The 14,366-nt window shown below is 48.8% G+C and overlaps 1 protein-coding gene across 1 annotated transcript in view; it reads right to left on the reverse strand.

Moving 5' to 3' along the window:
• Window positions 1-648: 648 nt before the first annotated feature.
• The window catches only part of znrf3 (zinc and ring finger 3), a gene marked incomplete at its 3' end in the record, with an annotated part of 146,351 nt that continues 132,633 nt past the window's right edge, over window positions 649-14,366 (reverse strand). The window contains exons 4-8 of the mRNA XM_080738712.1: window positions 11,027-11,158; window positions 8,524-8,634; window positions 7,820-7,990; window positions 3,929-4,031; window positions 649-2,546 (exon numbers count right to left, since the gene is read on the reverse strand). Of these exons, the coding sequence (XP_080594838.1) occupies window positions 649-2,546; window positions 3,929-4,031; window positions 7,820-7,990; window positions 8,524-8,634; window positions 11,027-11,158 (2,415 nt within the window). The remainder of the gene's footprint in view (window positions 2,547-3,928; window positions 4,032-7,819; window positions 7,991-8,523; window positions 8,635-11,026; window positions 11,159-14,366) is intronic.

A 14,366-nucleotide genomic window follows, 5' to 3' on the forward strand; every position in this document is an offset into this window, starting at 1 on the left:
AGCACCTGTGAAGGAAGCGTGGAAGAGGCCCAATTTCTGTCCAGCTTGGCTGCTGTGCATGCAGCCTGTTCTAAGATGATAACATTCAGCGAGCAGGGTTTAACAACAAGGCAACTTGAGGGTTTCATTGATTGACATGACTGGTTCCGTACCGAACAATACGGCTGGGCTGAGTCCCCACACTCGCTCGTTCAACGGTGTGTCGTGCGCCGGCGAACGGCAGATCTACAAGCTCACAAAGCGTCACATCGCATCGCCTGTGGTTCTCAAAAGTGGGGGTACGGACTGGGGAGGGCACCACAGGGGGGGATCTTGAGGGGGTTCCAAGGGGGTCCGCAGCAAAAAGAGAAACAGTATAACCACTATTCGAAAATAGCTGATTATAGCTAGACTACTAACTAAGCTCACGACGCTTCTAGATGCGACGCGTTGTGAGCTTGTAGATAGAAGTTATTTTCTAAACATTTTCAAGATTTGTGAGCATTGTGAAAAATTCACACAAATCTTCACTTATGGGGGGGTTGGGGGTCCCTAGCACAACGTCTTTTCAGAGAGCTTATAGATCGCCTATTTCCGGCGCGCACGACACAAACGCGACCCCGAGTACAAAATCAGGGCTTGATAAAGTCCCTTCTTCCCACCGAGAGCTCAGAGCGCCCCCTCGTTAGTGGAAGTATAGTTAGCCGAGGCGCCCAGCATGCCGCCGCCGCCGCACTGTGGCCGGTGGAACAGCGCGCGGCTCTCCTCCTCCTGGGGGTACGACGACGACGAGGGCGCCGGACCCCTGAACTGTCCCGAGGAGAAGAACCCCTCCCCCCCCGGCCCCTCGGCGGCGGGCAGCAGGCTGCTCTGGCTCTCCAGCCCCATCATGGCGCCCAGCTCGCAGTCCGTGTCCTCGGGGATGATGGGTATCCTCTGGCTGAGCTCGCAGCAGCCCTGCCCGGAGCAGTCCGAGTCCGAGGCGTGGTGGTGCGCGGCGGCGGCGTACTGCACGTTGACGGCGTAGTCCTCGGCGTAGCGGCCGGCCGCCGCCCGGTGCACCTTCATCTCTTTGTAGAAGCAGCAGGGCAGACCCTCGTAGCCCAGCGGCTCCGAGGGGCCGGGGCCGCCGCACATGTGCTCGGCGGGGGAAAAGTAGTTCTTGGGAGGGGAGGGCGAGCTCTGGAACTCCCCCGCCGGCCCCCGGTGGTGACAGCGGCCGGCTCCTCGGTCCGAGTCCGGCCCCTTGCACTCTGCGCCGCTGCTGGGCGGGAGCACCTCGAAGCAGCAGCTGCACGCGGGCCCCCCCGCCTCCCCGCCCGGCCCCGACAACGACGACAAATCCTCCCCCTGCCCCGCCGCCCCCTTTCCCTTGTCCGCTCCGGCGGCCTCCGCGGGCCCGGCTGAGGTAGTGCTGGCGTTGTGGCCATTGTTCTCCCTGGGTTCCAGTGACGAGCGACTGCTGTAGCCGGGCTCCAGGCTGCAGCTGGAGAGGTGGTCCCCCGAACTGTACCCGCCCCCCGACGCCCCCCCGGGGGGAGGAGGAGGGGCCTGGAGGCATTCATGTGCCCCCGAGGGGGCGGGGGTCAGCGAGTCCTCCGCGCCGGGCGCCGCACCGCTCGGCTCCCCCCCGCCGCCGCCCCCTCCTCCCCCCCGGCACGGGCTCTTGCTCCGGTAGACGTAGGGGTCATAGTCACTGCTCAGCGAGCTGCGGAAGGTGGAGCAGCTGCCGTACACGCCCTGGTTGCTGACCTCGGTGCAGTCCAGCATGGAGTCGCTGCTGGAGCAGTGGCACTGGCCGCCCGAGCTGCTGCTGCTGCTGTCGCTGCCGGGGCAGTCGGCCAGGTAGCCGCTGCACACCGAGCGCTGGCCGTGGTAGCAGCCCAGCCCCGGCCCGCCGTGCCCGTCCACCATGCGCGAGCCCGACGCCGGCGCCATGTGCACCACCGTGGGGTAGAGCAGCCCCTGCTGGAAGGCCCTGCTGTGGTGGGCCTTGTGCGGCCCTCCTCCGCCGCCTCCTCCAGCTAGCTGCCCCGCCCCCACCGGCCCCCCCTGGGCCGCGCCGGCGCCCCCCTCGGGCTGCTGGGGGAAAGTCAAGCCCTGGAAATAGTAGTGCTGGTACATGGTCTCGTACTGCGAGAAGCAGGCGGCGGCCCGCGAGAAGCTGCGCCCGCCGTGGAACTTGGGCCGCTTGAAGGCTCCGGCGTGGTGGTGGGGCTGGGCCGGGTAGGCGGGGGGCCCGCCGTGGTGCTCCAGCCCGCAGTGGTGGGGGTTGAGCGAGTGGTCCAGGTGGAGGCCGGGGTGGTGGTGGTAGCCGCGGAGGAAGGCGGCCGAGGCCGACTGGGCCGGGTACAGGCCCCCCTGGGGGTCCGGGTGCTGGTCCACGGTGAGCACGGTGATGGGGTTGCCGTGGGGGTCCATGCTGGTGCGGGTGGGGTAGGCGGTCACCTGGCCGGCGCGGTGCACCCTGCCCGGGTAGTGCACCGGAAGCACCACCCGCTGCTGGCGCCCGTGCACCGGGTTGCCCGGCTCCATGCACACAGGGCCCATGTTGCCCTTCTTTTGCTCTGGAAACACAACAAGAGACCATGGATGAGAACATGTGAGCAATCTGCTGCTGTTACACTCCAATAATCTTTTCAAGTTCACCTATTGAAAGATTGTGGAAATAGATAATCTATAAGTTCACACACATCGTGTCGCATCAACTACTTACATTATTTTTGAACATTTTTGGCCATTTAAAAGCACTGTGCCATAGTTCATTATCTATTTGTATTATTGGTACCAGTCTTGTCACTATTGTCTGTGCATATTGAAGTTATTTGTCATATCGTCACTGTCGGGCAGAAACAATTTTATTACATTCTTTTTAATGAATGCCTTACTTGCCCCTTAACACATCGGGTGCCCACGTGGTGTCTACACGCCAATCTCTTTGATGTCTCTGGACGCCCAGCCCCAGTGCCCACGACGCGTTTTACAATACTGTAGTTACTGTACATTGCTACCGCAATGAAGGCTCTACCACGGTGATCAAACGCCAACAATATGGGAAAAACACTACATTTCCCAAAATGCAGCGCGGTACATGTGACCAGGATGTGCAGTCTCCCTGCAGCCAATCACAAGCTTCTGTTCCTATCCTGCACTGCACTCTATCGTCCTCCCCTCGCAGGCTAGCACGATTCGTATGTATCATGGATACTAGTATTTTCCCAGTAACGGAGTCTCGGCGGAGATACACGTAACATGGCGGATTCTTCTCCTAGTCTAGCTTTTTCAATCACCATGTTCAATGCGCGGTCCTTTCTACCTACCGTGACACAAACGCTGTGGCCCAGGTTTGATAAAAAGATGTCCTGACTGAAAGAAAACTTTATCGTAAAAATAAACAGGACATCCGTGGATTACATTTACTCGTATCATGGATACTATTTTCCCAGTGACGCTGCGGAGGTAACGTAACATGGCGGATTCCTCTCCTGGTCTAGCTTTTTCAATCACCATGTTCAAAATGCGACCCTTTCTACCGCCCGTGATACACACGCTGTGGCCCAAGATTGGTAAAAAGCTGTCCTGACTGAAAGAAAAGATCATCGTGAAAATAAACTGGACATACTTGGATTACATTTACTCAACGTATTACGGATACTTTTTCCACGAAGCGAAGGTACGTAAATGACGTGTTGCCATGGAGACGATGGGCCCCTGTGAGGGTAAACCCTGAATTAATGTGGGCATCCGATGTGTTAATAACATTTTAGTCCATACTGTAGGTTCTATTTGTTGACGAAATTGTCAATATATTTAGCCTTAGTTCTAGTCATCATACCATAGTTTTTATTTAGTGTTTAGTTGGTTTACCTCAGTTAAAAAAAAGGTAGTCGGCGAGCATTTTTTGTCATAGTTTTTGTTTTAGACGGAATCAAGGCTGGCAGGAACTCACCGATGATGTTGTGTCTGCAGTGAGGACAGGTGTGATGCTGCAGCAGCCAGGGGTCCACGCACTTCTTATGGAACCTGTGAGCACAGGGGATGACGCGGAGCTCCTAGTGGGACACAACACAAACACACCGGACATTGAAGGCCCAATCCTGGATTGTTTTGAACATACAAATTAAGGTTATACTTACACAACAAAGAAAGTTTGAATGATAGATAGCTGCCCGGAACTTTCCTCCATACCCCATCATCAAATAAATCAAAAATATAGCCTTGTCCAGCCAGATGTTTGGTTGATCTCCGCCTACCGACACGTGTGGTGGTGACATCTAAATTCTTTGTATTGGCTGGAACAGTGGAGAAACAGGCACAGACAAACCCACGCCTGCTGCAAATCACCTCACTGTCCCCAATGGGAAGGGCCGCCCTGAAGTCTTTGCGTTGGTTCTGCACTACAAATTGTTTCGACCCCGTTTTAGCCTCTACGTTCTCCTCAAACTGGACTGTTAATGTGCGTGTAAAGACTGAATGACATGTCCCAAAGAAAAGAGTGAATGTACAGAGGAAGAGCACTCGTTTCAGTGCTGTCATATTACAACAAAAGAACAGATGCACCTTGTTAAACTGCAGTCTGTTTGGATTTCCCAGAGAGAAGGCAATGTACTGGAGATGTATGCACAATTGTCCAGCAGGTGGCAGCACAGTGATAGAGAATATAGCATAGACCCAGCAATAGGAGGTTGATGACTCCTATAAAGGGGCCACCTCTAAGCCAGTGGTTCTGTCAAGGATGCCCAAATGAAAATGTATTTGGCCATAGAACCCCATCTGAAAATATTTGTATCAGACAGGGCAAACCTTATGAAAATCATGGATATCATGGAATGAGGACTGGCATCGGGCAATGCCAGGGCACAACAAGCCAGCAGTGTACATTTTGATAGCAAATTTTGGATACATCTTTTTGTCATATTTGAATACAATTCAATTTAGTCACATTTAAGTCATCTGAAATGTTTAGTCTAGTTTTAGTTGACTAAATATTACAAGATCTAAAGGATCTTCTACAGGATCTACAGTTGATTTAGTTTACTAAAATGTATATTGGGGGGCCGCGATGGCGTCTTAATACCTGAATTGTACTTGGCCATCATGCCGAAAATAGCCGATCTACCAGCTACCAGGCTATTTTCAGAGCCTGACAGCTCATGTGAGCAGCCAAGCATAAAATGAATTGTCTTAGTTCTCTTGTCCACTAGGTCTCACTAACATTTGAGTCAATTTTTGGTTTGTTAGTTTTTTACTGTTGACGAAATTGACAGCATATTTAGTCATAGCTTCGCTCTTATTTAGTATTCAGTCCGTGAAAAAAGGTTGTCAACGAACATTTTTCCTCATAGTTTTACTGTCCAAAATGAACAGCTGCATTAGAGGCTGCTGATGTGTTTGAGCCATTGCCACTTGGCTGCCACCCGCTCTCTTTTTTTCCCCTTCTTCTCTGTGCCTCAAAACGTGACTCATCTTTGGGCTGTTTTCCACCCCAACCTTTTGTTGCCGAGTTCACTCTTGAAAAAAAATGGCTTTGATGCCATTCAGCCCTTTATAACGCCACTTCCTCTGTGCAATACTGGCGCCATGCTTTGTTGTGTTTTCTTCGCGTCCTTATTGAGGAGACGCATAACCACACATACACACACACGCGCGCTCGCTCGCTCATTTATTACAATACTTGTGAGGACATCGATATTTTAGGACAGTGATTTTAAGAATTCCATCCTTAATTATTATTTTTTGTGCCATTTTCTTTTTACCCTAACTCTAAAGCTGAGAAATAGCTGATCTACAAGCACACAACACATCCCTCACAAGTATAAATCAGACATAAGTCCAACCCCTACTGAACCCAACCTCTGGATGTCTAAATCTAACCTTAAATCTGCTCCTAATTTTAAGCCTACATTTTCAAATAAATTATAAAACAAACTTTTCTCTTGTGAAACAAACTTTTCTCTTGTGAGAGCACCAGGAAAAAATGCCCTCACGATTTCTATTTCTCAAATCCTACTATACTTCTGGGGACATTTGGGCCTCATGAGTATATTAATGCGCGCGCGCGCGCACGCACGCACGCGCACACACACACACACACACACACACACACACACACACACACACACACACACACACACACACACACACACACACACACACACACACACACACACACACACACACACACACACACACACACACACACACACACACACACACACACACACACACACACACACGCAGTTCCCCCTCCTGGGCATTGGGGGGGTTTGTGCCCCCCTCCCTCCGACGAGGATGAGCAACGCTTGTTACAGTAAATCCTCAAAGGCCCAGATTAGGGTCCGGGACACGTATTTCTACAATGACTTTGTGGCTGGGATTAAAAGGAGGAACACGCTTGGGAAAACAGGAAGCCCTAATCACAGGCAGCACCGCCACCGCCGCTAGCCGCGATGCGTGCACTGGATAGCTCGCTCTCTCTCCCAGGTGCAGTGAACGAACGGAACGCGTCCTCCCCACACCAGCCAGACACCGGGGAAGAGTGTCAAAATGAAAAGGTCCCCATGGGTAATGTCAGGGAACTTCCATCCCCATTGTCCAAAAAAAAAAGAAGAAAAAAAAAACGGTGTTTCCCAACCTGGAGTCTGGGGCCCCCTTGGGGGAGGGGGGCACCAAAGATCACAGAGAGAGAGAGAGAGAGAGAGAGAGAGAGAGAGAGAGAGAGAGAGAGAGAGAGAGAGAGAGAGCCTTCTCTGTTTGGAGCAGTAGTCCTCAATGTTTTTTATGATATCGTCATTGTCAGGTGGAAACCTTGTATGTCCAAATTCCAAAACCTTCCCTTTTTGTGTTATTATTTTAAAAACGATTTAAAATAGCGAAAATAGCCGATCTACAAGCACTAAACGCCTCGCGGTGCTTGAAGATCAGCTATTTTCACTACTTCTGTGCCGAACTTTTGTTATGATGAAGTAAAGCTTTGATTTACCAAAGACACACATTTGAAATTTAGAGATACGAGGTTTCTGGCGGTGACGATATGTATTTAGCCACGGAAGTGAAAATGTTTTGTGCCAGATGGGAACCCCCAGAAGAAAAGATTCGTAACCCTACTCTGAGAACCAACGGTTCGGAGGTAGTCCAAAAAGGTTAAAACGTCTTGCACAAAAATTCTAAACTTGCTCCACTTTAAACCCGGCGTCCCTATTTTGGGGCGCATATCTATTGTCAAAAACAGTCGCAAATATTTCAAATTTTTCAACCACTTTCAAAGTTTTAAAAAAATAGCGAAAACAGCAGATCTACCAGCTCGTGAGCTTGTCGATCAGCTATTTCCGCTATTCGTCATACGACAATTAGTGTGTGCTCCCGTGCGCCTAATACATATCAAACATGGAGGAAGACGTGTGTGGGGGGTGGGTGGAGCAGCAGTGTCCTATAGCTGTGGTTCTCAAACTTTTTCAAGGGCCCCCAAATTGACACTTATTAGCCCGGGGACCACCATTTGAAAAGATATGCCAGGGACCCCCATAATAGATGATTTTTACGGCTCTAGCAGTGATTCCCAACCATTTTAATTTCAAGGAACCCCCAGTTTGACATACATTTCTATCTCTGAGACCCCAATTTATATAGTAAAATCTATGTTAACTTAACTCAGAGAGTGTACAAATTGAACCAAATGCCATTTGGTTCCATTTGTACACTCTCTGAGTTACACACCCATAAGGGTCCATTTGGTTCCCAACTATCATTTAGCCGGGGACCCCCTGGAACTCCCTCAAGGACCACTGTTCTATGGTGTTCCTCAGGCGGTGGGTGGAGACGGGTGGGGGTCTTCCGTTACCTCTCCGTCCATGTACTTCTCCAGGCAGATGGCGCAGTCCGAGGTGGAGCTGCTGCTCAGCGAATCAGAGGCCCCGCAGCTGCTCTCGCCGCGCTGACCTTTGATCTTGGCCTTGAACTTGCGCGTCTCCATCTTCTCCAGGGCCTGGATGGCCATCCTGTTCATAGAGCTCTGTGGAGGAGAAGAGAAGGTCACCACACTGACCTCAGCAAACCCTGGATATCCATACATGGAGACGACTGGATCATCACCTAGATCTCCATATACTGTATGGAGATGGTCATAGCTGGATATAGCTGACCTGTTCTGACATCACAGTGATGACTCGACCAGCTAAGGCAGAAGGGTATACATGCCAAAGTGCCCATGTGCACGCACCCACGTGCGCACTTCTCGCCCTTAGGGCGTCTTACTGGTTATAATAAAAAGTTATGATAAATTGCTATCATGATTGATTATACCTAACACAGAAGGTGTGGATTAACTATGAATGAATGAATGGTTTATTTTGAATATTAAGATAAAACAACAACAAAAACTACACAAAAGTACAAAATAGAAAGAAGAAAAAAGTCAACTAGGAGCTCACAACGCGTCGCATCGACGGCCCTTTGTGAGCTTGTAGATCGGCCATTTTTGCACAACAAAACAAAAAAAACGTTAACTTTGGGCATTGTGTGTATATCTAAGTGGTTCCAACCAACCTGGCTTCTCCTCTGCTTCAGTTTGATCTTGATGAGGAGGATGAGGCAGACCAGAGACACCACCACGAAGAAGGCCAGGAAGATGCCCATGTCAAAGTACTCTGTAGGCTGCTGTGGAGCAGGGAGAGAGAGAGAACACCTCTGTCACATAATCCTAACGTTTAGCGCGTTGCACTGATTCTCACTCATTTCTTTCATTTATTAAAGGGGAAGACCACCAATTTTCAATATTGAACTATGTCATTAATATACCTTAGAGGAGTTGTGTGGAAATAGAAAAAAAGTTCCCCCCCCTTCTGTGTTGCCTAGAACTGGAGGATTGATTTGGGGGTTTCTATTGTAAAGTACAACTTGATGACATCACACATTGTACTTTACAATACAAACCCCAAAATCAATCCTCCAGTTACAGGCAACACAGAATGGGGGGAACCTTTTTTCTATTTCCACACAACTCCTCTAAGGTATATTAATGACATATTTCAATATTGAAAATGGGTGGTCCTCCCCTTTAAGACCTAGAACACATTAGGCATTAGTACTTTAACCATTATTTTATGCTGTAACTATTCAAAAATAGCAGATATACAGTAGATAGATTAAAAATTGTGAACATTTGTGCAAGTCTTTGAATATTTTTGACCCGATTCTATAAATGTCTCCTAAATCCTTCTTCTAAATGGTGGTTCTCAAAGTTTTTAATGTCAAGGACCCCCAAAATTACATGTATTTGGCGGATAGCAGATCTACAAGCTCGCAGCACGGCTGTGAGCTTGTAGATCTGCTATTTTTCAATCGCTAAAGTATAAAATCATCCCAGGTCTTATATTAATGGGTCGACTCAGAGAGTCACAGTCCTGTAAGGCAGTGATTCTCAACCTGTGGCTCGGGACCCCCAGATGACAGCAGAGTGACAATTTAAGGACTTTTGAGACCTCTACAAGTGTGCTTGTAGAGATGGGATTATGAAAAAACTTTTATGAAATTCATGAAAAAACATACAAATTTGAAACTTGTAGATACAAGGTTTCTGCCTGACAGTGTGGAGAAGCAGTGATTTAGCGGATTGCGGCTCAGAGCGGAAAAGGGCAAAAGTTTGAGATAATCGCAATATTGATTTGAAGTCAGACACTTCAGAGCAACAAGTTCCTACAACCGATCTATCGGTCAGAGTGTCTTTGCTCTATCGGTGGGTCGAGGAGGAGCGGGGTGTTTAGCTCTCTCTCTCTCGGGCTTTCATTATGTCAAGCTATTTGACCTCAAAATGTGCTGGTCCCTTATCAAATACTTCAAGCAAACAAACAGCTCTTTGAATGGCTGATATCCATCTCTCAGAGTGCTGCTAAAAAAAAAAAAAAAAAAGGCCTCCACCCCGGGGCGATTCGATGGCGGGTGAGAGAGAGAGAGAGAGAGAGAGAGAGAGAGAGAGAGGAGAAGAAAAGGAAGGGTCAGATTTCCCTGCTGGAATTTTTCGCCGTTCCTCATATCCGTTAACTTGTTCTGCTTTTGGTGTGTGTGTGTGTGTGTGTGTGTGTGTGTGTGTGTGTGTGTGTGTGTGTGTGTGTGTGTGTGTGTGTGTGTGTGTGTATTGGGGGGGGGGGGGGGTGCACAAACATCTTTGTTAGCATAACACACAGTATGTGTCTCTCCGTCTCTCTCTCCCACACGTTTGTATTTCGATAGTTGTCTGCGAGGAGGGCTTAAAACATTTTAGGAGGCCATCCAAAATGGTCTATATTATGGTACGCACCATGTGCCACTGTCACTTTGCAGATCTGCTACTTTTGATGCTTTTGTGTGTAAATGCTGTCGTATGATGATCAAGAGAAATCACAGTATCCGTAGATTTGAATCTACATCCGGGTCAATGTTATCGTCCACGAAATGCCGATTATCCAGGAATCTATTTTTCCCCAGAGTTTGTGCAGTAACAAGTCACATTCAAACAAGCCTAGCAATAGAGTGGATTATCGTGGTCACTTTGTTTTTCACCCAGCATTGCAAGAGGTCCTCCAGTACACGGTCCACACAGTTTTTTGGACATCGTATAACACACGTGGCCCCACGCACGTCCGCAGATGATCGAATATACAGTGGCTGTGGGGGCTTATAAATGAATTTAATCCTGGCAGTGAATGAGTCAAAAAAGCCTGACCCAACCCAAATCCCGACAAATACCAGGTCTCGTCGGGCTCGGGCTAAAATCTTAAACTCCTAAGTTTTCCTCCAAGGTGCCATTTAGATGCCACTGTGTGAGAGGATATTGACGCTCATTTGCTATGGGGCCAGCCAATGAGGAGAAAGTAACGCGAAATGAGAATGCATCTCAGTTCCTTATTCTGATCTGTCCTATCTCCTACATCCTAGCTCCTATGGGAAGTAGCATTCAGTCTGCCATTTTCCCCCCTTGTGTCAAGTCAATGCCTGTTCGAAGGACATAGGAAATAGGATCAGGAGGCATCAACGAGGAGGACCATGTGTTGCGTTGGGTTTGAGCTCTTACCCTGGGAGGTCTGTGCTGGATCCTGGCGCGGGCCACCTTCTGCTTGTTGACGATGTTCATGAGCTTGACGGCGTCGTTGCCCTTCACGTAGACCACCGGCCGCTTCAGAGGGTCCTCACCCACCTGGTTGAGCTGGGAGACACAGAGACATGTTCAATCAAACTGATCAATCTAATCAATTGTTAAAAAACAATCAATGATTTAACCTGTCTTCTAAATTCTTACAGTTTTCTGATTTCTGGTTCTCAAACTTTTTCAGGACCCCAAAAGTAAATGCACGGCACCCACTTTGAGAAGCCCTGGCCTACTGTATTGTATATAGGATGGAGACATGGAAACTGTGGTCGCTCTCCGTCAAAGAGAGCTAAAGAAAACATATGAACGGCATGTTGCATCTTGGGAGCTGGTTGACACACTCCTTATGGGCTGATTTATACTTAGTTGCGCGCCTGTGTCGCACATTGAAAAATACGAGATCTACAAGCTCTCGACACGGGCCGTGGCACAACGCGTCGCAGGCTTGCAGATCTTCTATTTTCGTGTGCACAACACGGCCAGTATAAATCAAGCATTCCTTCCTCTCTCTCTCTCTGTGTTCTCTTAAAGTCTCTCCGCTCCACAGTGGGAATCTGTAATTTGAAAAGCCCAAGGGACATAGCGGGGATGCTCTATATATTTCTATTTCTCCCCCTGTCGTCATGTTCCTCCGGGATGAAATATGCTCTGGCATTAAAGTATAGACGTTGGGGAGAACTTTTTGATCGTCCTACTCTTATGCCGTCACGCGGCGCCCTTCCCCATCGGACAGAGAGAGCTGCCTGCGCCGCCGCCGCTGCGGTATTCAAGAGAAGGCTGCTGCGCCAAGATGAAAATAACGCTGGGAGAGAAACATTTTCAAAATAAATGAATTGTGTAGTACCTCAGTGTTGATTTCATCTACTAAAACCAGTGGTGAAAAAAGTACTCACATTCTTTACTTAAGTATAAGTATCAATACTGCAATGTAGAAGTGCTCTGTTACAAGTAAAAGTCCAGAATTTTTTGAAAAACTAAGAGTAAAAATCACACACGTGTGAACTGAGCGGTGGTCGTGGAGGCTGCGCAATAATTGAATTGAATTCAATTGAATTGAATTTTTGAATTGAATTGAGTGAGTGAGTGAATGAGTGAGAGAGCCACACTTGCTCACCAATAGAGTGTGTGTGAGTGTGTGTGTGTGTGTGTGTGTGTGTGTGTGTGTGTGTGTGTGTGTGTGTGTGTGTGTGTGTGTGTGTGTGTGTGTGTCTGTGTGTGTGTGGGCCTGGCCTGGCCTGGCCTGGCCTGAACGTATGTGTGTGAGTGTGCCTGGCCTATCCTGAACAACAGCGCCCCTCCCTTAACATGTGTGGTCATAAAAGGTACTGTAGGCTACATACAGACACGGAGACAGACAGACAGACAGACAGACAGACCCACACACACCGCCACGTATAGGAGCGTTGTGACCACCGCTCAAAAAGTGTGCACCTCTATCGATGTGCCGTCTCTGTGCGCACAATGTGCATTGGGGGGTTAGTTTGATGTGTCCAAGGAAGGAATGTTAAACCACCCGACCTAACCGGTTACAAAACAACGTCCCAGCGAGCTATAAATCCCGCCCTCTCAGTAATCTGATGGAATGAAATGGCAGCCGTGCCAACGAACCCAGCCGAACAGCTCCGGACAGTCAGGACATCTAGGTGTGTTGCAGGAGCCACGGCCATAAGAAGTTCCTATTGACATCATTTATAACCTACCCCAGTGGTTCTCAAAGTGGTGTCCGGGGACCCCCAGGCAGGGGTCCTTGAGGAGGTCAAAAGTAGTTAATATGGCATCACAATCATTTTAACCGCTTTATCCATGATTTATATGTTGGATATTCAAAAATGGCATATATGCAAGCTCACAAGCAAGTACATCTGCTATTTTTGAAATGTTTTGGAAAAATACTGTATGAAAAATGTTTTGGAAACTTTTGAATACTTTCGCAATTCCTTTTTACACAAATCTCTTCCGGGGGTCCCTGGCAAAAAGTATTTTCGGACAGGGGGGTCCGCAGTGGGTGCCGTGTCATTGCCCATATCCCTATCCGCATGCATAGCGTAGCCACGTAGTGGGATTAATGAGATGTCAGTCCCCCTGCAGTCAAATACACATCAATTTGGGGATTCTTGTCACAAAGGTTTGAGAAGCGAACCACTGATCTACTGTAGGTGTGCAGGAACAACCACCAACAGTTTTTAGACGGTCCCAATGAAGTTCTTTTTCTTGACGCTTTTTTATAATCTAACCCAGTGGTTCTCAAAGTGGGGTCCGGGTACCCCCATGGGTCCCTGAGGGAGTTCCAGGGTGTCCCCAGCTAAATTAGGAACCAAATGGACCCTTATGGGTATGTAACTCAGAGAGTGTACAAATGGAACCAAATGGACCCTTATGGGTATGTAACTCAGAGTGTACACATGGAACCAAATGGACCCATCCATTTGGTTCCATTTGTACACTCTCGGAGTTAAATTAACATTGATTTTACAATAAAAACAGAGATCTCAGAGGTAGAAATGCCATTAAATGGTGGTCCGTCGCCTAATGCATGTCAAATCCTGGGGGTCCTTGAAATTGAAAAGGTTGGGAATGACTGAGTCATAAAAATCTTCTCTCTCTTTTTTTAAAGATTTGTTTTGGGTCTTTTATGCCTTTATTGATAGGACAGTAGACCAACAGGAAATGGGGGGCGAGATGGGTAGCGACACACGGCAAAGGTCGTCCGGATCGGGAATCGAACCGGTGACGCCGCCAGGCATCCATGCCTAGTGTGGTATGCGCCTGGACCGGTAGGCCAGCGGGCGCCCCATAAAAATCTTCACTTATGGGGGTCCCTGGCATAACGCCTTATCAATTGGGGGTCTAAGGGATAATAAGTGTCAATTTCAACCAGTGACCTAACCTATCCCACCTAGTTTGGACACCAGGACAAGCATGTAGCCCCCTTAATTCTCCCTACCATCCAATCCCACCCCCACCACCACCACACACTCCTTGTCTGTGCGGATCGGGCTGCTCTGCTCCAACTGGAAAAGCCTCTCGGGGGAATTTAACACAGCCGCCCGGCACAGGCTTTCATGTGGTCCCTGTGCAATGCCTTTTATCTGTCAGCTACGTGCTTTACGACCCAGCGGAGAGGAGAGGAGAGGAGAGGAGAGGAGAGGAGAGGAGAGGAGAGGAGAGGAGAGGAGAGGAGAGGAAGATCGCTACAAGTCCAGGCCTGGTGCGGTGAGGATGAATAAATACCACAGGAGAATTCTTGTGACAAAGCCGCTGAGAC

The sequence above is a fragment of the Nannobrachium achirus genome (genome assembly GCF_963921795.1).
Source record: "Nannobrachium achirus genome assembly, chromosome: 12".
In the NCBI taxonomy this organism is placed as follows: Eukaryota; Metazoa; Chordata; class Actinopteri; order Myctophiformes; family Myctophidae; genus Nannobrachium; species Nannobrachium achirus.